Source organism: Ranitomeya imitator, chromosome 8, assembly GCF_032444005.1.
Source record: "Ranitomeya imitator isolate aRanImi1 chromosome 8, aRanImi1.pri, whole genome shotgun sequence".
Lineage (NCBI taxonomy): Eukaryota > Metazoa > Chordata > Amphibia > Anura > Dendrobatidae > Ranitomeya > Ranitomeya imitator.
The window spans coordinates 31,352,174-31,379,084 of record NC_091289.1 but is presented as its reverse complement, the minus strand read 5'-3'; the positions used below and the strand labels follow the sequence as shown (position 1 = coordinate 31,379,084).

The 26,911-nt window shown below is 44.6% G+C and overlaps 1 protein-coding gene across 2 annotated transcripts in view; it reads right to left on the bottom strand.

Moving 5' to 3' along the window:
• The window catches only part of ARHGEF3 (Rho guanine nucleotide exchange factor 3), a 289,077-nt gene that overhangs the window by 140,109 nt on the left and 122,057 nt on the right, over window positions 1-26,911 (bottom strand). For both annotated transcript variants that reach the window (XM_069736683.1, XM_069736684.1), the window contains one exon: window positions 13,587-13,655. In XM_069736683.1, coding sequence (XP_069592784.1) covers window positions 13,587-13,655 — 69 coding nt within the window. The remainder of the gene's footprint in view (window positions 1-13,586; window positions 13,656-26,911) is intronic.

Genomic DNA, 26,911 nt, shown 5'->3' with positions numbered 1-26,911 from the left:
CTGGTAACAAATCATCTTATTTATGGAGCGGAGTAGATCAAAGACACCCAGTGTCTGGGGGAGAGAAGGCATGGCAACCGACAAAGCAGAAGCCCACACTGATAACAGTGGTTGTAGGAGACCTGGACAAGTCATTTATCTCCTGTACATTTCTCCTGGAGCTGTCCAATCTATTTCCTATATAACAGAAGACAGATTTCGGCTCAATCTCTATCATGCGTGTATTGAACTTTGCAGTGATAAAAAAAACCAACACAATCTATTAAAGAAGAATAAATGAAGCAGAAAGTAGACCAAATGAGTAAAAAAACAAAAGATATTATTCTAAAATGCTTAATTCTCCCAAACGCACAACAGCCAAGAAAACTCAGGTTCCTTCAGTTACAGAGAAGGTGTGTAATCTTTCGGTTTTCCAACTAGAAAACTTTTAAAGGTGCAGCCACCGACGTCCCCGAATGCCTGATTTCTGGCATTTGAGAGATAATATAGTTTTAAGAAGATCCAGCCATTGGGAGTGACCAGACTAGTCCACTAGTCCGGCTCCGCCCCTGGCCGGCTCTTCCCAGCGCTGCAACTGGTGATTGACAGGTCTATACCTATGTACAGAAAAGGGAAAGACCAGTCAATCACCTGCAGCGACGCTTGAAAGATCCGGCTGGGTGTAGAGCCGGACTAGTCTTGTCTCTCCTTATGATCCCTGGCTGGACCTTCATAGTGTATCATTAGTGATGAGCGAACGGGCTCGGATACGGCGTTATCTGAGCATGCTCGAGTACTAACAGGGTGTCTTCAGCATGCTTGAGCTTACTGCATACTGTGTAATTATAAAGTTCAATGTGTAAGTTGTATACACTGAGCTCCTAAGCTTCCCCTAGTGGTGTCTACAGATCCCAAAAGTTTATTTTAAAAGTTTACTCTCATCTCGAGCATTTATGACATATCTGCAGATGGATTAGTCATCAACTTTAAAGCTGTAGAAAGCCCCTTTAAGTGCTTTGCCTGATGACAATTGTTCTTTACACAATCAATTCTTAATAAATCTTAATGTACGGTAAATGTGATCAGGATCTTCGGACCCCGATCAGTAAGTTATTCAGTGATTAACTGTTATAGCATGTGCATATCTTTGTGTTAAAACACCTTTATTCCCCCAAATTATTTCTAAACAATATTAATTAAGTACCGGGGGTGTAGAAGCCCCCCATACTGCTCCTGTTTTTATTTCTTACCGCATTAGGAGATTGGCAAATAAAGTGTGAAATGATAATAAACCCTATTGTTGTGCTCGGTCCTACCCCAGCTAATTCTTAAGAATGTAAATACACAAAAACAACCTTCTGTGTGCACAAACCAAGCACCGACAGACATGTCATGTCACGCCAACACATGAAGTGGGAGAAATTCCGTCTGACAGAACAGATGGCTCCTAATTGATCCTCAAGAGAAATATGTTGTCTGAGTGTTCACCTAGATCACAAATCGCCATTATAAGGGAACAATTCAGAAATAGTGTACACTGAGGTTTAGCATAAATATTTTGTTAAAAAATCCAGTAGAGAAGTATTATTACTAGAAGGTCGGATTGAGGTGCCAAGGGCCCACCAGTAACCAACTCTAGGACCCCCTTAGGGTTAGGGTAGATTGTTCAATGAATAAGATGAAGCCTTTGTCTGTACAGAGTGATTCAAGTATATAATGTCAAGTACTGCTCATATAAGAGAATGGTGATCCACACTTGTACAGGGGCCCACCGGAGGATTCTCCTGTTCTCCTGTGGGCCAGTCCGAACCTGCGTACTAGTGATCGCGTTCTTCTCAAATATCCCATCTGTAGATCATCATATATATAAAATAAAATGTTCAAACTTCATCACACCACCAATCCTTTACACCGGACAAATGTTAAAAGTTTCAAAAATTAATTATTCATTGGAACCTTGTGTAAAAAGTGGTTGGTGTCTCCATGCTATCCATAGCTATTCCTACAGAAATTGATCTTGAACACTGGTAACTGGTGGTGCTGGTCAGTTTCCAAGATGTCTAATCTGAAAAAATGCTATCGCAATACTACTTAAGGGGTTATTTTCATGTTTACAGACAGGTAGAAAGTGAGAAATCAAGCAAGTCTGCAATTGACTTACTAGTTCTATTTTCTCCCTTTCTCCTCCTATCCCTGACTTTCTCTGTGTTTGGTTACTAAACGTTGCAGTAATGGTGGACGAACAGGCAGAGTGCTTACAAGCTCTTTACTATTGAGCTTGTAAGCACTTGCTGGGATTACTGGAGTAGAGCATTGTTAACACGGGACCCATTTGTCCACCTTGACCTTGGGCTTGGAGGACCCTCCTTACCAGGTGAGCCAAAACACTTGGGAGCAGTGGTGCTGCTGAAGATATAGCTTGTGACAAACCCTTTAAATGTGGCTTTGTGCACACTGACCTAGTTGTAAGTCAATACTTAAGTGTGAACACTTGTGCATTTTTTTTTTACACTTTTGGTGCATTTGTGTCCTACCGTTTTTTCCCCCCAAATGCTTCATGTCCTAAATGTGATACTTAAAAAAAAATACCATGGACTTTTTTGGTTAAAATACACCTAAAAATGAATTTATGCACCAAAAAAGCACAAGAAAAAATTCCTGCAACAAAATTATTAAATTCTTGTGATTTTTTTTTTACAAGCAAATAAATGCTGCAAAAAAAAAAAAAAACTACTGAAGGAAACCTTGACAGATGGTGGCATGAAGACAACTTTAGTTCATATATGTTATAAGGGCAAAATAAACGTGTAGAGGAGGGTCCTGAAAGGAAGCCCCCTGTATAAACTTAATTACAAAGTTGTCCAATCATCCGAATGGGCCATACATAATAATACATTACACCGGTGGTTAATGAAGGGAAAATGTAATCACTTGGAAACTGATTAAGAAAAGCCCTTTTCTCCGTTCAGGTTCTTCAATGATTCTGAACCTCTTGGTCACATGGATCCAAAATGCACTGGATCATAAACACCAAGAACAGTTCTATCACACAAGCAGTGTTTTCGTTAAAAGTCCCTTTGAATCAAAGCCTTTCCGGATCAGCGTGTAATTTACTTGTCAAAATCTACGTCCTTGTAATGAAAAACATCAATAGCTAAAGAGAATGTGATTTCTATCAAGGTTTAAGTCCTTGAATTTAAGCCAAACGGGAATATTCCACTCGGCTTCCAAACATGTAAGGAAAGTGTAGAAATAATGTAATACTCAAGATAATGGATGAATGAATGGAGAATTGTATGGGCGAAAGATGGAAAAAGGGACCAAGAAAATACTGGGACAAAATAATTGTCACATGTAAATGTATCCAATTGCTGTAAGCGCTCACTGTAATTTTTCAGCTTGTTTCATGGTCGGAAAAATAGCCGAAACAAGGCGAAGAGGAAGACCAGCAACCCGATGGCTTGATACTATCAAGATAATGGTGGAGAAGACCCTGGTGGACCTATCTAGGTTTGCACAAGATCGATCTTCCTACAGAGCATTCATCCATCAAATTTCCATGGCTTGAGATCGAGCTGAAGGCAATAATATTATTATTATTATTATTATTATTATTATTAAATTTGTGATATCTTTTTGGACAAATACTCGTCTTTATTGAAGAACAAACTACACATAGCTGCTTGCAATCTTGTCTGCAAACTCATGTGATTTCAACAACTTGCAAATACTGCTCCTCAGACCTGCTGATTAACTCGTTGCCTGATGTAAGCAATACGAACTTTTAGTTTGAGACTATTCACACTATAATGCAATCATGTCTGCCAACTCCTGTGTTTCTCCATCCTGCATCTACATCCTGATTCAGACCTTCCATTTAACCCTTCATCTGCTCTCCTGAGCTTGTTTACATGTCTGGCTCTTTGGCTTCCTGGTGTCCTACTTTGCTTCTTTGCTTGCCATACAGCACAGCTAAATGTCCAGGTTCCTCACTGTTGTGCCTACGCTTTAGTTTCATATGTTCACCCTGACCTTTGGATCATTCGCTCCATCTCATCAGGTGAGCCCTAATACAGGGAAAGTCAGGTTACCGGTATGTACATTAGATTATCAACCAATCCCACTCAATCGTCTATAATGGTGATTTAAAGAATTAGAAAAAAAATGGTGGCTTACTGGCAAAAACAGTGCAACACGGCTCCACTAGTGTAACATACCATACCAGCCCCATTCATTTCAACTGAGCTGAGCTGCAATACCAGACGCAATCCATAAAAATTTGTGGCACTGTTTCCAGAAGAAATCAGCAATGTTCTTCTAATCTTGCACAACCCCATTAACCTAATGTGCATTACTATCTATAGAAGCAATACATGGGTTTAGTCTGTGTGAAGATCTGAGGTTGTGGGTTGTAGTAAGGCAGGATAACCATGTAACTATTTTTATTCCTTACATTCTTGGTCGTACAGCAATTCCGGAGAGATGGCCACAATACAATGCCCGCAGTCTACAAGTTCCCAACCCGGGATTAGTAGTTTCACTGCCCCCGTACCAGGTGATACCCACTGTCTCCCGCCTTTTGGTTGGCCAACAGCTTTTGGCATCTCCTGCCATTATAGTCTGTAGTCCATGGTCCATACTACGACCGTAGCACATGTCTCCCGTTCCAGATGATAACAACAGTCCTTAAGATAGTTCCTCACATCCAGATGATAGCCATCACAACCGTAGCACATGTATCAATCTCCAGTCAGCAACCCATCTCCAATCTCCATAGGCCATCTACACAGGGGCACCAGGACCTCATCAACAGATCCTCACTCCTCGGTTTCACCGCACCAACTCCCTCACTAAACATGTGGCAAAACAGTTCGTTATGTACAGTGGTGCATAGAGGCTGTAGGAACCAAATGATCCAAATTTTTCCAAAATTGTGTTAAAAATGTTTTGTTTTTCAGCCCAAAATATATGTATTTAATTTAAAAAAAAGTAATTTAAAGGCAGTGCTCTATCTCACACAGATCACTTTGATCCTACTATTAAAATGGCCTCATAACCAGGCACCTACTTAGCTTGCTCGTTGTCTTGCCTCTGGTTTGCACAACAAAGATCACACTTGTATATAAAACTTTCCATTTTGAGGTTTTGAGGTTTGTCCGACCTTAAAACTTTGCCGCCATTCACCTTTCCAGTAATTCCAAAGATCAAATACTTTTTTTTTTTTTTGCAGATCCCGAAAAAAGACATGCGGGTTTGAAAATTTCCATTGACCATCGGCTTCTCTAAATAAAAGGCGCACATCAAACCTTTACATACAAATATTTGGGACATGGATATAAAAAGAGCTTTGAGCTCACACAAACTGACAGATCCCTATTTCCGATATTACTGAAATAAAAGTGAAGAAGAAACACAGATGTTTGGGAAGGAATGTGCGCTGTCATTTATTTTAGTCTTTGCTCTTAAGTCTATTTATTGGGGAGGAATTAGGGGGGGAAGAATGCATACAATGAAATATAACCAAGAATGCGGAGTCACTATAAATACCTTTCCTGGTTTTGTTCTGTTCCATTTCCAAAGCTTTGAGCCAAATCACAAGATCTGCTCCTTTCAGCACCAGTCAGCTCTGCGCTCCCCTGTGTATTCCCATTATATTCCTCTATTCTCACCGGCCAAGTTTTTACTGAATATTCGCACCGCTCTGTAAACACAAAAGCTGATAGGACTCGATACCATCTCGGTTCTGATAGATGAGGTCGACGTGTTCAAACCGTTCACTTTATATTAAAGTATTTCATCGCTTGCTACACAGAATCACAAACCTAGCTCCACGAAAACCCAAGACCACTTTAAACTATAAATGGCCAGGCTTTAAAGGAATTTTCTACTTTAAAGGGGTTGTCCAGGTTAGGCAAAAAGTCTGCAGTCATTCTATGTGTCTCACATCGAGCGTTGCCAGGATTCTCCGGGGTCGGGCCATCATGTGACCTCAAGTATGCGATTTGTATTCTTCTGGCCACATTCCGACTAGACTTTCAATAAATTTGCATTGTGCAAGGCCACGCTCAGCTAGTCGGCCTGTGCCCACGTGTATGCAAATCACATACTGGCGGTCACACGCCTGTGCTCCCGATACCTGAGACTTCTCACAGCGAGCAGTATGCGTGATGTGAGGAATAAGAAGTCTGCAGTTACACACAGTGACTGCAGACTTGTAGCCTAAGACTGGACAACGCCTTTAACACTAGAAGTCCCAGAAATTTCGAGCTCCAAAGGCTCCAAAGGTAGAAATGTTAAATGACCCCTCTCTGGGACTTCTAGTGTTAATACATGCATAAAAGTTAGGGATCATGCAGACGTCTGTGCTAATCGGATTGATCTCGGACTGACCGAAGCATGACAGTATCAATTATATTGTATCTATGAGGCTGTGACGCTCAGGTCGGGAGAGCCGCGGCCGGGCCGTGCATCGCGGTCCGAGATCAGCCCTAGTAACACTGACGTTAGCACGAACGCTTACTGATATCTTAACTTCTGACCGCTTATGACTATCCAACAATGAGCAATAAAACCTCAAATTCAGCCTCCTTTTCAAAAGTAGAGACCGGTATCTAAAGTGGCTTGTCCACCTCTGTGGAAATTGTATTTATTTATTTACTTACATGTTTGCTTTGGGGGCTAAAAATCCTTTTTACAATTGGGTCTCAGTAAATATTTCATGCCATTTGCCTGCTATAGCCTATGTGTTGTACTATCTATTTCTAGCTGCGGAGCGAGTTCACTGAGACTCCATCAATGAGCTTGTTTTCACGGTCTGATGGGAGAGTCCGTACTCTTTGGCTTTTCGTTTCCTTATTCTACTTTAATGTGGTGTGTGATCATCAATCAGCTGAGAGGGGCTCAGAAAAAGACAGATAAAAGAGTTACAAACGCCCCGACTCAGAGGATAGAGAAGGAAAAGGTGCAACATTTTTAATGAACCCAATTGCAAAAAGGAAGTAAAAAAGCAAAAAAAAAAAATTGACTCACAAAAGTTGACAATCTGTTTACTCTGTGCCCGGATCTAAACTTAACCAACTTTAACTTTCCATGGGCAAATGTTAAAACAGTCCCCCTTGGGTCTATTTTGAGGCCTGATAGCACATAGAAAGGTTTAGTACTATAGTCAGGGACCATCTCGATTGGGGTCACCTTGACGCGGTGGGGTGGCTTTTACTCTCTTTTGATCAAAATAGTGTCCACTAAGTCCCCTATGTCATTTACATGTACTATTGTTATTTATTTATTAATACAAGGCATTTTCTCATTGTTTCTTATCCTAGGTTCTGTCTGGATCTAGACTTAGAAAGGTTCTGCAGCCCATTTCTGTAGACCAATATTCTCCCGCAACTTGGTCAGATGCACCTTAAATTCAACTTCTTAACTTCCTTACTGGACTCTTTCTTGTATTTTCTTCCTTTTATTTCCCTCCAGACTGATGACAGTCGTCTCTCACACCGCTGTTTTTGACATGTTCCATGAGCACTTGATTTTGAGCCCTAAGCTCGGCAGGTTGAAGGGTTTGTATACATACTCAATCCTCAACCTTTACCCTCTAAGCTCATCCAAATGTCTCCAGCCTGAGACGTCGTTTTCTAATGTTGGGACAATGGAAGTGAAGACACTGCGTTCACCTGTTACTTGTTAGAACGGTCTCTTGAAAATCTGCCGAGACAATGCACATTAGTCCGACAGCAGCTCCCTCATAGAGAGCACAGACTGAGCGAGCACTCCTATATATGGAGGAGTCGGAAGAGAAAGCTGCTGGCCATCCATCGTTCGGCCAACAGCTATCTACCGTGTATGGGTTCTTCTTACGGATAGATTCACACGTCAAGGCCTCCATTGAATGGGTTCTCCTCTACTTGGACAACACCTTCTCAATCCCTATGTTACCCTCTTGTAAAATAATACCACCTATACTCACCTTCCGCCGCGGTGTCAGCAGTGGCTCTCACGGGGCTCCCATGACATTATTATGTCATGTGATCCCTGTTGACAATCAGCGCTGGCTTCACTCTCCAATCCTTCAGACAAATCAAGACATCCAAAGTAAGTCAGAGCTGCGGCTGCTCTTTCACTTCCCCGGATGTCAATTACGTCTGTAGGAGAGGAGAGTGAAGCCAGGGATGATTGACTTCAGGGATTGCATGACATAACAATGTCATGGGAGCCCCGGGAGAGCCACTGCTGACACCGCAGCGGAGGTGAGTATAGATGGTATTATTTTACCAGGGATTCAGAAAGGGTTGTCTAAGTAGTGGACAACCTCTGTAAACATGATGGTGGCATACTGAGCTATTTTTTCTAATAAAATGACAGTCACAAAAAAGGAAGCCAATCATGGATACTAATCCTTGAACTCTGAACACTATTGTGAACCCAGCCTTACCTTTCACGCATAAAACTACATTGATTATTTTTGATTTTTTTGTTTGTTTGTGGGTTTTTTTTTGCCTAAATGCAACAAAAATGAAAAATGACGCAGCTTAGCAAATAATATTCTTTAAAATTCTCCATAAACTAAACTACCATCATTATCTCTATCTCCCAGTCCTGCAGTCACACTCTCCTCCATCCATCTCTCACCTCTTAATATCCTAATGCAGTGTTCCCCAAGTCCAGTCCTCAAGAGCCACCAACAGGTCATGCTTTCAGGATTTCCTTAGTATTTCACAGGTGATAATTCCATCGCCTGTGGAATACTAAGGAAATCCTGAAGACATGACCTGTTTGTGGCTCTTGAGGACCAGAGTTGGGGAACACTGTCCTAATGGAAGTATGTAAGCAAGAAGAAGGGGAAGAAGAAGGGGGGAAATAGAAAGTAGTATGATGACAGCAGCAGACTACACAAAGTTTGTTTGTAGTCTGTTACCATGGAGATGCATAGATTTACAGAGAAATTGGAGACACAAAATAATTCCTTTTTTAATCAAAACAATTTGTTTGATTTTTCCATTTTAGATCCATAAGAATAATTTAAAAAAAACTGATTGCGACGGCTTTATCTACTACATTGCAAAACATTCTATACCAAATAACTTAAAATTTGCAGACGGTATCCCACGGGCTTCACTTACGTTTATGGATGGTTACAGAAAACGTATTACTGGCATAACAAAAATACTGTAAAAGTAAGAGAAAATTGTTCTCAATGTCACATATATCTCCAGGGTATTTGTCTGCGTCATGTAGCAAGTGACTCGGGCAATAAGAATGTAAAAGAGTATTTGGCAGAACTCACTTTCTTTTGTCACCACCTTCAAAGTGATTTCTGCCCACATTGAATGAAGCGTCCCAATATCCAAGCCTAAGTATACAGATGACATTGTGTACAGAAGTGTGTTGTTCTATCACTTCTAGGAGTCACATAATGACGTACGTTCTTAATGCTAAAATTGGAAATATTCTCGCGATATGTATAGATGTTTGTGCACAGATCACTAGAATATTTTCAATTTCAGTATCTGGCACGTACCTTATATAGGCGAGCAAAAAGGTAACAAAGAATCAATAGCACAAAGTCTTAGCGAAGAGAAGGAAAGGTGGAGACACCTCTGAAGTTGGTAGAAGTTCTTAGGAGAATGTCTGTAGTTGTATGTATCTGTAGCTGACATGTATGTGTAGAATGAAGAAGGCATTGCCATGCTGAGCCTCGGGCTGCGATCCCTGGATGTTTTCTTGTTTGTAATCCTATAGACACACCTCACGAGGAAATCAAGTTAACGTTGCCTAAAGCTGGACAAATGCAGACCAGTTTTTTTGCACAAAGAAGATCTTAAAAGGAACCTGTCATGTCCTCAAATGCTATTAACCTGCATATATGTGGTCAATCTGCAGGTTAATAGCATTACAATACTGCCCGGCTTCTGTACTGAAATCGCGGCTCATGGAAGAAAACTAACTTTATTCCTCCCTGGAGCCGCCGGCTTTCAGTCGTAGGGTTGTGCAGGAGCAGCTTCAGTCACTACAATGTGATGGCAGGTGTAAGAACGCCTTGGCACTTTGACTGACAACTTGTTCTGCGCAGATACGCTGCAGAGAGAGCTATCAATCAAAGTGCTGGGGACAGCTTATAACCGCCGCTCACTGTGTACTGCTCGGTGACTGTAGACACACCGGTGCACCTCTATGACTGAAAGCTGGCAGCTCCTGGGAGGAATAAAGTTAACTTTCTCCCTGAAGCCACTCATTCAGCATGGCGGCCGGCCGGGCAGCATTGGAATGCTATTAGTCTGCAGATTAACAATAAATCAGCAAGTTAATAGTGTTTAGGGACATGACTGTCAGGGTGAATTTACCAAGCAAATTATTTGTATGGCTGTATAGATCGTAGAACAACAATAAAAATGATACCCGTCTCGTAGTACTCCTGCGTACCAGCACTGAGCAAATGAGAATTTAAGGGCTCCTTCTCACTTGCGTGAAATACGGCCGAGTCTCGCAGGTTAAAACCCAGCTCTGCCGCCGGTACTTGGGAGCGGAGCGTGCAGCTCCATGTATTGCTGTGCGGCCGCACGCTCCGCTCTGGAGTGCCGGCGGCAGAGCCGGGTTTTAACCTGCGAGACTCAGCCGTATTTCACGCAAGTGAGAAGGAGCCCTGGGGGGTCATCCGGTACAATATTTTTCTTCTCCTGGGCCTAAGAACTGACAGGCAGGTAGTCACTGACCAATCCTGCTGGCAATTTTGCTATTTAACGTCAATAGAGCAGCTTTTCCTCTTCTGCTCTGAAATTTTAAGGGGCATGACTGTTGACGTTATGCTGATTGGCAGCAGGGATCCGGCTGTCAATCAGCATGACATCAACAGAGACGCCCATCTTTGATTTCAGCAGAAGCCGCAGAATCGCCGGCAGGAGCGAGCTGCGACCACTCTGAGCCGGCAGAGATTGATGTTGGACAGAACAAGCGGGCAAATAATTATTTTGCATTTAAAGACTTCCCACCAGGATGAAACTTATACATCACTAATTATTACATGGCAGGGCACTTTCAAATGCAAATGTAATTGATTATGGCTGCAAAAATGCCTGCAAATAATATTAGCACAGTGTAAGAATACACATTCGCCTTTATATTATGATCAGTGAAGCATCGCATAAATAAATGATACATGTGTCATGAATGACGTCAGAGCTGCAGACTATAACAGACACTGGGACTCACTGCTGGACCTGGGAAGGGTGAGTAATGCCCATGTTTTTAAAATTAATTTTCACGTTGGAGTTGTGCCCTGAATCGTTATCAGTAACAGTATTATTGCAGTGCGAATGACAAGGTTACTCAGCACCTCCGAATAAAGTAAAAAAATGGGCAGGTGCAAATCTGCTGTGAATGCAATGCAAAAGCAAACGTGAAGGATAAAGAAGCCCCCTGTGCGCTTATATACACGAAAATGTTATGTTGTTAGAATCATTTAGAAGATATTTTGCTAACTTACTGCTAATATTCGGTATATGTTGCTGAGGCTATTAAAATGGGTTTAATATTCTTAAATGGATTTACATTGAGGTCGTCATATTGTGGTAGGTGGGCTTATACAAATTGATCATAATGTGTACTAAGCACAAGAACCTTAAACTTGGCCCTGGGAGGGGAGCATTATACAAGGAAGGGGCCCGGATGGGGAGCATTATACAAAGAAGGGGCCCTGCTGAGGAGCATTATACAAGGAAGGGGCCCGGATCGGGAGCATTATACAAGGAAGGGGCCCAGGATGGGGAGCATTATACAAGGAAGAGGCCCAGGATGGGGAGCATTATACAAGGAAGGGGCCCAGGATGGGGAGCATTGTACAAGGAAGGTGCCCAGGATGGGGAGCATTATACAAGGAAGGGGCCCAGGGTGGGGAGCATTACACAAGGAATGGGTGCAGGATGAGGAGCATTATACAAGGAAGGGGCCCAGGAGGGGGAGAATTATACAAGGAAGAGGCCCAGGATGGGGAGCATTATACAAGGAAGGGGCCCAGGATGGGGAGCATTGTACAAGGAAGGTGCCCAGGATGGGGAGCATTATACAAGGAAGGGGCCCAGGGTGGGGAGCATTACACAAGGAATGGGTGCAGGATGAGGAGCATTATACAAGGAAGGGGCCCAGGAGGGGGAGAATTATACAAGGAAGAGGCCCAGGATGGGGAGCATTATACAAGGAAGGGGTCCAGGGGGAGGAGCATTATACAAGGAAGAGGCCAAGGATGGGGGGCATTATACAAGGAAGAGGCCCAGGATGAGAAGCATTATACAAGGAAGGGGCCCAGGGGGAGGAGCATTATACAAGGAAGAGGCCAAGGATGGGGAGCATTATACAAGGAAGGGGCCCGGATGGGGAGCATTAAAAAAGGAAGAGGTGCAGGATGAGGAGCATTATACAAGGAAGAGGCCCAGGCTTGGGGGCATTATACAAGAAATAGGACTAAGATGAGGAGCATTATAGAAGGAATGGGCCCAAGATGAGGAGCATTATACAAGGAAAGGGCCCTGCATGGGAGGCATTATACAAGGAAGGGGCCCAGGATGGGGGGCATTATACAAGGAAGAAACCCAGAATGAGGAGCATTATACAAGGAAGGGGCCCAGGATGGGGGGCATTATACAAGGAAGAAGCCCAGAATGAAGAGCAATATACAAGGAAGGGGCCCAGGAGGGGGAGTATTATATAAGGAAGGAGCTCAAGATGAGGAACATTATGCAAGGAAAGAGCCCAGGATGGGAAGCATTATACCAGGAAGAGGGATATTACAGGATGGGGGGCATTATACCAAGAAAGGGCCTAGGACAAGAGACATTATTACAGGATGGGGGCAACGATGGGTGAGATTATTATTATTATTATTTTACATTTTTATAGCGCCATTTATTCCATGGCGCTTTACATGTGAAAAGGGGGCAAACATAGACAAATATATTAAACATGAGCAAAAAACAAGGCACTAACAGGTACAGAAGGAGGAAACAGCCAGGACGGTGGACATTATTACATGGGGGTCGAACATGCATGTCAATATAGGATCTAGAATGCTACAAGGGCCCATACATCTGACCAACATGCAGGTGGGGGCCCATGTTCAAATTTTGCAATGGGGCCCACCCAACAGGTCCTGGAGGTGCTAAAGGGAGCTGCACGGAAATTACAACCTTTACTGCAAAAAGATGCCCGCTTACAATCCATTTTTCCAGACCCCCCACTACTGTGTTTTAGGCAGCCCCCAAATCTAAGAAGCATCATTGCCAAGAGCTCCCTATCCTCTGCAACAGCTGCAGGTACCTTTCCTTGCAACCAGAAAAAATGTAAAACCTGTCCATTTATAATGACCACGGACAAGATAAAGATCCCCTATTCCTAATGGACAAACACATGACAACTTATCTGAAAACATACTTGAAAGTAAAGTTCCCCTTTAAATTTATAACCATAAGCCAATGTTCTGTGCTGCCTAATCTCTTTTTCCACACTCCAACAGAAGCAAACTGTGAAAGTGAAGCAGCGATATCTGCATCTCTGCCGTAGCTCCATTAACATCAAGTTTCTTGGATACAAAAGTCAATTAAAAGAAAACAAGAACTCACATCATTCCTGCCGAGGCTGCACACGCTGAGAGCGTCATCCTGATCCTGGGAACTCTGCTTCCTTTTCCTCTGCGAATCAAGCACACACAAAAAATAAGTCTCAAATTCCTCTGGTCACAGCAATCATGTATTTACGACACACTGGATTCGCTGTGTCGTGCATAAGTAACAGACGTCAATAAATACAGTTTTTTTCCCCACATTATCATTTTTTTTTTCTTTTTGACCAAAACAACTAAAAATACATCACTGAAGACGATCACAAATTTTCAGCTGACAGTAACGGGTTCACTGTAGTAACAAAGATTGCAGGATTTGTAATATGCAGAGCACCTAGACATAAGCTGCCACTATATGTAATATCTAACATGGTCCTTATAGGGAACCTGTCACCAGAAAAAACGCTATTAACCTGCAGATATGAGGTTAATCTGCAGGTTAATAGCGTTACTAACTTGCTTGGCGCCTGCACTTAGCCGAACGTTGTGGGAAGAAAATTAACTTTATTCCCCCAGCACCATTCCGAATTCAGTCATGGGGGGTGCGGACTGTGGTTTAGTATCTTGTTCTGGTTGATTATACAGAGCGGCGGGTGCAACCACCCCCTGACTGTGACTGTAACCGTGTCCCCGACCCTGACTGTAACCGCACCCCGGCCCTGACTGTAACTGCTCCCCTGGTCCTGACTGTAACCGCTGCTCCAGCCCTGACTGTAACCGCTCCCTGGCCCTGACTGTAACCGCTGCCCCAGCCCTGACTGTAACCGCTCCCTGGCCCTGACTGTAACCGCTGCCCCAGCCCTGACTGTAACCGCTCCCTGGCCCTGACTGTAACCGCTGCCCCAGCCCTGACTGTAACCGCTCCCCTGGCCCTGACTGTAACTGCTCCCCTGGTCCTGACAGTAACCGCTGCTCCAGCCCTGACTGTAACCGCTCCCTGGCCCTGACTGTAACCGCTGCTCCAGCCCTGACTGTAACCGCTCCCTGGCCCTGACTGTAACCGCTGCCCCAGCCCTGACTGTAACCGCTCCCCTGGCCCTGACTGTAACTGCTCCCCTGGTCCTGACTGTAACCGCTGCCCCAGCCCTGACTGTAACCGCTCCCCTGGCCCTGACTGTAACTGCTCCCCTGGTCCCGACTGTAACCGCTCCCCGACCCTTACTGTAACCACTCCCCTGAATGTAACTGCTCCCCGACCCTGATTGTAACTGCTCCCCTGCCCCTGACTGTAACCGCTCCCCCATCCCTGACTGTAACTGCTTCCACGGCCCTGACTGTAACCGCTCCCCTGGCCCTGACTATAACCGCTCCCCAGGCCCTGACTGTAACCGCTCCCCGGCCCTGACTCTAACCACTCCCCTGAATGTAACTGCTCCCCCGACCCTGACTGTAACCGCTCCCCGGCCCTGACTGTAACCGCTGCCCCAGCCCTGACTGTAACCGCTCCCCCGGCCCTGACTGTAACCGCTCCCCCGGCCCTGACTGTAACCACTCCCCCGACCCTGACTGTAACAGCTCCCTGGCCCTGACTGTAACCACTCCCCGGCCCTGACTGTGATTGCTCCTCCGGCCCTAACTGTAACCGTTCCCCCGGCCCTGACTGTAACTGTTCCCCCGGTCCTGACTGTAACCACTCGCCCGGCCCTGACTGTAACTGTTCCCCTGGCCCTGTCTGTAACTGCTCTCCTGGCCCTGTCAGTAACCGCTCCTCCGGCCCTGATTGTAACCACTCCCCTGGCCCTCACTGTAAACACTCTCCTGGCCCTGACAGTAACCTCTCCCCCGGCCCTGACTATAACCGCTCGCCCGGCCCTGACTGTAACTGCTCCCCCGACCCTGACTGTAACTGCTCTCCTGGCCCTGACAGTAACCGCTCCTCCGGCCCTAATTGTAACTACTCCCCCGGCCCTGACTTTAACCGCTCTCCTGGCCCTGACAGTAACCGCTCGCCCGGCCCTGACTGTAGCTGCTCCCCCGACCCTGACTGTAACTGCTCTCCTGGCCCTGACAGTAACCGCTCCTCCGGCCCTAATTGTAACTACTCCCCCGGCCCTGACTTTAACCGCTCTCCTGGCCCTGACAGTAACCGCTCGCCCGGCCCTGACTGTAGCTGCTCCCCCGACCCTGACTGTAACTGCTCTCCTGGCCCTGACAGTAACCGCTCCTCCGGCCCTGATTGTAACCACTCCCCCGGCCCTGACTTTAACCGCTCTCCTGACCCTGACAGTAACCGTTCCCCCGGCCCTGATTGTAACTGCTCCGCCGGCCCTGACTGTGACCGCAGCCCTGGCCCTGACTGTGACCGCTCCCCCGGCCCTGACTGTAACCGATCCCCCGGCCCTGACTGTAACCGCTCCCCCGGCCCTGACTGTGACCACTCCCCCGCTCCTGACAGTAACCGCTCCCCCGCTCCTGACAGTAACCGCTCCCCCGGCCCTGACTGTAACCGATCCCCCGGCCCTGACTGTAACTACTCCCCTGGCCCTGACTGACAATGGCTCTGCATTTTTCTTTTACATTTTCCCTTTAGGGTATGTGCACACGCTGCAGATTTTGCTGTGGATCCGCAGCGGATTTGACGCTGCGGATCTGCAGAAGTTTTCCATGCATTGTACAGTACCATGTAAACCTATGGAAAACAAAATCTGCAGTGCACATGCGGCAGAAAAAAAAACGCAGTGGTTTATATTCCGCAGCATGTCAATTCTTTGTACGGATTCCGCAGCGGTTTACACCTGCTCCATAATAGGAATCCGCAGGTGTAAAACCGCAGGTGGAATCCGCACAAAAACCATGGTAATTCTGTGGTAAATCCGCAGTGCGGTTTACCTGCGGATTTACCAAAATCAGTGCGGAAAAATCCGCACACCATTCCACAACGTGTGCACATACCCTTAGGCTGCCGTCACACTAGCAGTATTTGGTCAGTATTTTACATCAGTATTTGTAAGCCAAAACCAGGAGTGGGTGATAAATGCAGAAGTGGTGCATATGTTTCTATTATACTTTTCCTCTATTTGTTCCACTCCTGGTTTTGGCTTACAAATACTGATGTAAAATACTGACCAAATACTGCTAGTGTGACGGCAGCCTTATTGTTACAGAGCTATTACATGAATATTATAGCTTTATGTTTGTTTTTCAGTAATGTGAAATTTGTTGTACAAGATTTCAAAGACCAATAAAACAATAACGAACATTTGTTTTGCACTTTTCTCACAGTATAGTCATATAAACTCTGAGAGTAAAAAAGACGCAGGACGGTGGAGACTCCGACACCTGAGGCTGACAAGTTTTGCTTGTACACACTTCTTGGTTAATAGACGTATCCTGCCTCCGTACAACAAACATGTCACCATTTGTAGCGACAGGAAACGAGGAAGGAAGAGAACGTTGTACACAAACGTCACCCGGTATGGGACGTCTTCTTCTCTGCTGTCAAGTTGTGTGATTTTCCTGCAGTGCGGCATGCTGTGATTTAACAAGAAAAACTCTCACATTTTCCCTATGAACATTCCTTTCTGTCCCGACTATGAGAAAATCAGTTTATCACAGTCCATTTAATTGGCGCTCTGTGGAGTCGCGGAGAATTAGATGGGAAAGGTGAAGCGATCTGTGTTTTTGCAGCTGTCATGTTGGGCTCTGCCGCAGCGCCACGTACCTCTGGACGGAGCTGTGGAACTGTCATTTCCCATTTGGAAAAATCATCTTCATAAATCTTCTTGGCCGGTCAGTGTATCAGGTAGCTTCATAGGAAATCGTATGCTTTCAAATCAAAGAAAACATATGAAATATGTATTAAGAAAGGAGAGCAAATGTCACGCTCAGCTGAGCCCTCCTGATCGCGCGCAGAACAGCAAAGTCCTGCGATGCGCCAGGAACCTGTCATACTATTTGATACAGGCCTATGCATTTCTTTGGAAAGCTGCCCTAGTGCAAAATGTCAGCTAGGAACAGTTGTAATAATAGTGAAAACTTCCGCCAGGTCTTGCAATGTAATGTCTTATTTGTATGTAGGATTGGGGTCACACATCGCTCCAACAAATTTTTTGCTTGTGGCGGTACTTTGCAGGTTGCAATGGCATATAGCAATCATTGGCCACACAACCTGTGCCGCCTTAGACTAGGACTACATGGTGACGTGTGTTGCTCAACAGCCAAACTCAGACAATAATAAATAATAATCTTTATTTTTATATAGCCCTAACATATTCCACAGCGCTTTACAGTTTTGCACACATTATCATCACTGTCCCCGATGGGGCTCACAATCTAGAATCCCTATCAGTATGTCTTTGGAATGTGGGAGGAAACCCACACAAACACAGGGAGAACATACAAACTCCTTGCAGATGGTGTCCAAGGTGGGATTAGAACCCAGGACCCCAGCGCTGCAAGGCTGCAATGCTACCCACTGAGCCACCGTGCAAATCACAAGACCAAAAACATTTGTACAACTTGTCTGCGACTTGCTCATGCGCGACTATATTAATGCTGAGATTTTGCTGTTAAGCTAAAAAAAACAGCTTAATCACCAGAAAGACGCATGCAAGTGCAATCGTATGCAATTCTGCAGAAGTCTTTGGCAGGTGAGTTCCTTGCGCCTCGCAACCTGGGACAAAAAAAGGGAATACATTTGAAAACATTCGCCAATCTGTGTTCCTATTGCAAAAGACCGCAGGTTCCAATGTGATAAAATTGGAAATCTTAATATGCTGCCAAATCGCGATGTCAATGACGCGCAGTACATGTCAATGTGCAGCCCTAGCTTTAAAGGGATCTTGTCGAGTCGGATATCGCAGTTAACCTGTAGATATGAAGTTAATCTGCAGGTTATTGGCATTAGGAAGGTGCACGGATGCAGTTCTGAAAGCACGACTCCTGGGAGAAAATTAAAATTATTCCTCACGGGAGTCACCGGCTGTGACGACGCAGCATTTTATCTTCATTACCCAGATGTCTATTTTCAATAAGTCAGAAGGATTAGAATTTTATCTTTATGTTGACTTCTCTTGAATTGATATTTTTAAAGTGATAAATAGTTGTTATTTACCTCTTATATCAGCTCCTACGGTTTATTGTACTGTTATCTATGCAAAACAGGGATGCAGGGTGACTGAACATTGATATTTGCTGATATGTTGATTACACATTATACCAGGCCATGCAGATTATTGACTTGCAAACATTGATGGATAAACTAAATAATCAAACAATGTGAATTAATCTCATTACTCCATCCCCTCAACCTGTGAATAATGGGTTGAAGAACAGTTGTGAACTATAAAAAGGGGATATGCCTCTGTTACAATTTACATCCAGACATCCAAGACAGCCAGAGATCCAAAGAACCAGAGACTCTTTACAGAACCACAGCCAGGAACACTCTAAAGGATAGCTGGCAGATCATGACTCCATCATGAGGGACACAGATTTGACATTCTACACAATGCCAACTTAGGGGACCATGGCCTTGGCTGAAAGAATACAGATCTGCTGCATTGACCATCACTGAACCCATGGATACTTTTGGGATAGTCAGGATTTGCCATTAACTGAGCCCCATCGAGATGGTCGAAGAAGCCAGATTGTGACCTTCCAGTCATCTGGCCTTGTACGTCAATGGACTGTCAGTTTTTGAAGCTTGTTGTTACCTCCTCTCTGTGTGTGCCACAGGTGGGAGTAGTCAGCGATAGAAGCTTGGAAGTCACAGTTACTCTTATCCCGGCAAGTCAGCGGAAGGGTGAGACTCTGTAATTTTGCACCATCTTCACTATTTTGCTGGAACTGTTCTGTGTTATTTCCCCGTTTTGTGGTTCAATATAGTATTGCCACACTGTTTTACCCTCACCCTGCGTTGTCTGATTAGTATTATGCACACAATAAAAGGAGAGCGAACGTTTGGTGGAATGAGCACCCGCTGACCCCCGTTTCTCCAGACCTGCTTTCAGTCATAGAGACATTCAAGCATGGCCACCGTCACTGCTTACTATACTGTTATCGATCCATGTAAGAACGCCCGGCACTTCCACTGACAGTTGGCACTGCATTGATGTACTGCAGAGCGGGCTGTCAGTCCAAGTGACGGGGCGTGCTTACAGCAGCCACTCACAATGCTGTGAACGGTGGCTATACCCGCCCTGGAACGTCTCTATGACTGAAAGCTGGTGGCCCCCCAGGAGCAATAAAGTTAATTTTCTCCAGGGAACCGCACTTTCAATACTGCAGCTGGACATCCTCCTATTGCTATTAACCTGCAGATTAACTCTATATCTGCAGGCTAACAGCATTATCCAATGTGACAGTAGACACTTGTCTGGATATGTGATACACATCTGCCAAGCACTATATGTGACCCCTGCCTTATAGATTAATGTTGCTGTTTGATGGCCACAACTTTCCACTGCACATAATGCAGATGAGCACACAGAGCAGCGCACAGACCCCGTTGCAAATGGCAGATGTGACAGAACTGATTATCACAACCTGACAATTAACCCTGGAATAATCAGTTAGCATAAGTAACCATGGACTCTCGGAGAATCTATCTGACTGACCGGGGCTCTGTGGTTCATCTCTGTTGCAATGTTTTTTTTCCCGTGTTCAATGTGCCTCCGGATACACCATTGGCAACAACTTTTCACTGATGTCTCCAGGTTGCTATTGTCAGTCCTGAAATATCTCACTAGCGACCAATCTTTGCCAGTACAGAGAACAGATGTCTCCTCCCGATCTGACATTACATACAGTGCTGCTGATGCAGCGCCCCAGGGTCCTGGTCGTCGCAGTGGTACTGCTTTCCTCCAGGGGAGAGTGATGCTATGTTTGGAGGCAAGAAAGGATAACTGCATCCAGGTATCACAAACATGCAACACATTCAAACTCCAGGCCACCAGGGGGAGCTTCTGCTCCTATTTATTAGGACACTCCCCATATATATATATTTAACTGGTAGTCTGTAGGGAAAGTTAGAAACTTCCAGACAGTAGTCTGAGGAGGACAGAAGGTTAAAGGAGCTGTGCATGCCCTCAGAGCTGCAGCTCCCAGAAAGAGACATTGAAGGCAGAATTGTATTGCAGCGAGCATGTAAGGAGAGGAAGCAAAGGATACCAGCAGGGGAGCAGCCCTGCACAGGCTGCCTCCTTTTGAGGCGCAGGATCCCGGTAGCCGGAACACCGAGAGAGTAACAACCTTTATGCCTTGCTCCAGAGACCGGCAGGACAGCTAATTTCATGTTAACTGTCCGCCCTACACCCAGGAGGCATGGTGGCACCCATGGGGGCGCTTCACTGACGTGTGACATTTCACAACCAGACTTGCAAATGATGCATAGAAAAATTTGATATAACTGTCAAGTTATTTGTGTTGTATTAATTGCTCCCTTTAAAGATAATGCACCAAGAGGCAATGAATGCCCCAAAATAATGGCACAAATCTGACCTACAATCAAGTGACAAACAAAACTCATTTGTCTCAGTGCATCTTTCATGCATAACGTAAAAATGATCATTTGTGGGCAGCACATCCTCTGCTGCAAACCGGGGAAGTGTTACCGACAATTATGTAAAGGGTTTGCTATAAACAGTCACACAAAAACCTAACAATGGGTGCAACACACATAAATGATATCAAACATACTGTACACAAATCCACTATGTTATCCATCAGTGCTTGTGGCATTTTTTTAAGGGTTATTTGCTCCTTTGCACAGGATTTTTGGCTGTTGTCCATTTGCTTCCTAAATGCAAAGATAAACAGATTTCTAAACAGTCTTCATTAAAAGTTGTCTATCATTTTGCTCCTGCAGACTGTAACTAATTTATCTAGCTGAATTGTCTGCAAACATGTTACAAATCCTTCAGAGCTGCTGCTCATTATTCTCATAGCTTTCTCTTATTTCAGTCAAAGCACCCAGTGCAAGAAGCAGCATAACAATCCCAAAACATCGATGAACCTCCCCCATATTTGACTGGAGGTACTGTGTTTTTTTCTTTGTAAGACTCATTCCATTTCAGTAAACAGTAGAATGATGTACTTTACCAAAAAGCTCTATCTTGGTCTCATTATCTACAAGATGCTTTCCCAGAAGGATTTTGGATTACTCATGTACATTTTCACAAACTGCATTCTAGCTTTTTTATGTATCTGTGTCAGCAGTGGGATCCTCCTGGGTTTCCTGCCATAGCATTTCATTTCATTCAAATGTTGATGGCTAGTTCACGCCGACACTGATGCACCCTGAGCCTGCAGGACAGCCTTAATTTCTTTGGAACTTGATTATGGCTGCTTATCCACCATCTGTACTATCCTGCATTTCAACCTTTCATCAATTTTTCTCTGCCGTCTACGTAAAAAATAGATTAGCTACAGTGCCATGGGTTGTAAACTTCTTGATTATGCTGTACACCATGGACAAAAGAACATCAAGATATCTAAAGATGGACTTGTAACCTTGTTGATATTGTTCAACAATTTTGGTTCTCAAGTAATCAAGACAGTTCTCTTCTCTTCTTTCTGTTCTCAATGCTAAGCATGGCACACACAGACACACAAAATGCAAAGACTGAGTCAACGTATCCCCTTTATATCTTTTTTCACATGTGATTTTCATATTGCCCACACCTGTTACTTGCCACAGGTGAGTTTGAATGAGCATCAAATGCTTGAAAAAAAAGTTGTTCACCCACAATTTTGGAAAAATGTCAACAATTTTGTCCGACCCATTTTGGGGGGTTTTGTGTGAAATTATGTCCAATTTGTCTTTTTTTTACTCTTGTTTGTTTTGTGTTCTTCCAATACACAAAAAGGAAACAAACATTTATAACAAAACATGTGTAATTGCAATAATTTTCTGGGAAAAAATGTAATTTTCTGGAACAATTTCAAGGGTGCCAACACTTTTGGCCATGACTGTATGTAAATAGAATTTTTTCCCTAGCCTTTAAAGGGACACGTCACCTCAATATGAAAAATTCTCCAAAAATGCATAGTTATAAGACATCCTCTTTGCATCTATTTTGGCCATTATAGTCTATAGGGATGTAAGAATATATGTCAGTACATTTCCCTGCACCCCATCATCAGTACATCACAAATATGCTATTTTTGCTACTCTTTCCATGTAAGCACTGAAAAAAACACTTCATGATATATTATCACATATTTGTGGATAATTTGGGGAGGCAGAAAATGTTCTAATACAGCAGTGCTGCCCCCTAATGGCAGCAACGTTCTGAAATAATTTGAAGTGTACTACTACTTTGAAAAATTACTTCTAAAACATTATTATTAGATCATGGTGATGTTATATATTATCGCTCCCCTTTCTCCTCTCAGTCTGAGAATTGTAGAACTCGTTTATGTTTTTACGTTTAAACGATTTAAGTGGTGGAAACTTTTATCTATGCCAAAGAAATCCCCCTCCCGCCTAAAGCAGAGTAAAGTCATTACTGGCTCTATAAGTCTACAAGTCATGTCTGAAGTTTTATTGGGTAGTGGGCCTGGAACGTTACACACTGGAAAATACAAGTTGGACGTATTAATAGAAGTAATTACATTTTAGTAGAAAAAAAAGATAGATTTATTGTTTTCTCAGGCAGGAAGCCCTGTAATGGTGGGGAAATAGGAAGAAACTCATCTGAGCTCAGATGTCATGAGATGAATAAATAATTTCGGTTGTGAAAAATAGGTGCGACAAATGCCGACGGCTACTGTGCTGTACATTTTAAAGGGGATTTATGGTTTAATTAAAGGGTTTGTGCCAAGTTTCTAAGTTAGGCACTGATCAGTGAAGGTCTGACCGCTGGGGCCCCCACTGATCATGAGAACAGAAATCCGCAGAGCCCCACCTGAATGGAGCAGAGATCAAGCGTGCACATTTCTGCTCCATTCATTCTCTATTGTTCACACTAAGTTTTCATCACGAGTTTTTGGAGAAACTCCCCAAAAAATATTGATTATTGATTGGAGAGTTTCTGCTCCAAAAACTCCTGCAAAACTCAGTGTGAACACACCCTTAGATAACACAGCTCTCCGGCGGTCCTATAGAGAATGTATGGAGCGGAAATGTGCATGCTACATCTCTTCATTCAGACGGGCTCTGTAAATGGGGGTCTCAAACTCCAAAAATAAAATCAGTGTCAGCACACCCTAAGGCTGTCCATAGACTGCGAATGGAGGAGATGTGTACATGCTCTACTGTCAAGGGATCAATAGGTGATGTGGATCCTCTAAGCCCAAAGTCCGGGTGGGCACACGGGTGTCGGTGCAGCAGATGGGTGAAGCACGCAAGAGAAGATAGCAGACAGAAGACTGTTAGCAGAGGAACGGGAAGCCACAGTTAGACAAGTTGCTGAGGTACTGGAAGCTGCAGAAGGACAGAAGATGTCCTAAAAGTTGTAGACAGGTTGCAGAGGTACTGAAGGCTGCAAGCAGAAAAGTAAGTGAAGGACTGGAAACCGCTGGCAGCCAAGAGACGTCCTGGAGACTGCAGACAGGTTGTAGAGGTACTGAAGGCAGCATGCAGACAGGCAACTGAGGAACTTGAAGCCACAGGCAGCCAGGAGACATCCTGGAGACCGCATACAGATGGAAGCACCAGCAGACTAGAGACATCCAGGAAACCACAGATAGCAGCAGAGCTATTGAAAACTGCAGGCAGACAGGAGATGTCCTGGAAGCCACAGGCCGACACGTAGCAGAGGTTCCGGAAGACTCAAAACAAGTAGCAGACGTCCTGGAGACGGCAAACAGGTAGAAGTGCACTGACTAACTAAAATATGAATATCAAGACACAGGTGTGTGACTTAATAGGTCTTCTATAGGTCTAGGTAGATGAACATGCAGCGCCCCAGAGATCTGGTCATTGCAGTATGACGCTCTGCCACTAAGGGGAGTGATGGTATGTCTGATGGCACTGAAGGAATTCTACTGACCAGGTATCACCAGCACACATTACACTTCACACTCCGGCCACTAGGGGGAGAAAAAGGCTTTATTTATTGGGCCACTCCTCACACTGGTAAAACTAGGGGTTGGGTAGGAAGTTAGTCAGAAGCTGACTGGGTTGGATTCGGGCAACATCCCGTGGCAGGGGGTGTTGCAGGGAGAAGATTCAGGGGGGTGCCTGTCAGGTGTGGGAACCTATTGCAAAAGCCGTCCTTGCGACGGCGATACGCGTTGGGCTTCCTCCCCACGCCCGCCCTGCCTTTGGCGCTCTATACCCTCATGTTGGTTTTTTCTCAGCACGTTCTTGCGTTCTGTCTGGCCGGACCTGGGACCTGGATACACCTTCCTTCCATGTGGTAGCTATCATTTTACATGGGCATTGTTACGGATGGGCATTTTTTTGCTGTCATCATTGGGTCTGGGTCCAGTTGCATAGGCACCCCTTTGTCCTTATACGCTATACTAGTGTGTATGGGCCTATCTTTTGTCCCACAGCTGGCTATATCTGCATTCATTTTGTGGGGGTGCTTGTTGTACTCTTTATGTTATCTCAGGTCTGATATGCTTACGTCGTGCCTTACAGGACATTGATTAGTGTGCTGTGTCATTTATGGTTATTCAGTATTTTTTTTGCGCCTTTATTTGTCCATGTTGTATTGTTTTGGCGGGCATGTGTGGGGATGATGGTATGATGCCATTTTAATTGTTTTTATTTGTGTGTCAATAAAAGTTTACCTTTTTAACTATATTCATTTTTGTGGTGTGCATTTACATGAAGCGGTTCCTTTTTTGTCTTCTTTTTTTCCATGGTTCTATACTGCTTCTTTTGCACCCCTTATATATATTTTTCTATATTGGTAGTGCGCTGGTATATAGTTATTAATATTAGGTGTGGGAACCTGATAGGTACCTAGCGAACAGAGCAGAACATTACGGAACCGCTCCTGCACTACCTTGCGGCGGTATCCTAAGAAAGAGACACGAAGCGAAGGGTATTGTGGAACAGTGAGAAACGAGATCAAGCACAAAGGAGAGCCAGTAGTAGTCGTGCTGTGAGACCGAGGCAACATCCTACTGAGGCGCGTGGCCGGAACACCGCGGAAGTAACTGACTCTATGCCTTACTTCGAACTCCGCAGGACAGTTAATTATAGGTTGGCTGTCTACCTTAAATTTCCTACGAAGACATAGGGGGCAACGCGTGGAGAGGGGCGTCTCTAGGGTCCCGGAAGAGCTCCGAGCCTTCCCGTCATACGGGTGCATCCTAGCCATAACATATCTGGGGGACGAAAAACTAGTAACATCTGGAACAAGAGAGAGAGAAAGAATTAGAAAGAACTAGAAAGAATGAACGAGAACAGAAGTTGTGAGGACTATTCCGAATGCTCAGCAGGGTAGCACTACAACACACAGGCGCTAGTGGTAGGCACTGATTTCCACCTGTAAAGGGAACTCTGGATGTGCCATCGGACCGACCGGTCTCAGACAGCCCTGTTAATCGTGCTCTGGATTGCGGATCCTGAAGTCTTCAGTAAAGAGGTAAAGAGACTGCAACCTTGTGTCCTCGTTATTGTCTGCACCTCACGCCATCTACATCACTGGGAAGCCCTGGGGACACACTTCACCTGTGGGAAGGTATACCATCCAGCTGCCATCACATCACCCCAGCGGACCCCAAGCAGCGTCGGTCATCCTGACCGAACACCACAGGTGGCGTCACGAAACCTTGACAGACTCTTATCACCTTTTATTGGACGCCCCTTAGCAGGGTCACGGACCGGGTCCAGCCACCGTGACATCCCCAGAACTGAGACAGAAAGGACCGGTACCGAGTGACCCGTGGCCCTGCGTCTGGGGGCGATCCAACTACATGGAAGCACGCTGGGCTACTTGCAAAGCCCAAGAAAGTTCAGTTGACTTGGGTATAGGGAGCACAGCCCAGACCCGGGACAGATGTGTAACACTTACCTCCACTCCATTCAGACTGGGCTCATCAGAACTCAAGATTGATGGGGGTCCAAGTGCACAGACACCCACAAATTAGTAAGGTATACCGTATTCTAAGGTACAGTACATATCCATTCACAGACAGCAAGCAGGAAGAATTAATCCCAAAAAACTTGTACAACTTTTCATTATATAATGAATAAGTGATAGCAAGTTAGTAATTAGTGATAATTTATTCATGCAAAGCCAATAGTCCCCATTAATATTTTTACATGTGCGTAGTTGTGTGCCAACTCTCCCCTGATGGCAGATGTCTTGGAAAAAAAGGGTGAGACATGACAAGACTCAGATCCTTCATTCTCACTGCAGATAAGACCCGGCCCCTGATAGCAGGATTCTCTGTTCATGCCATTGAGAACACATGCACACACAG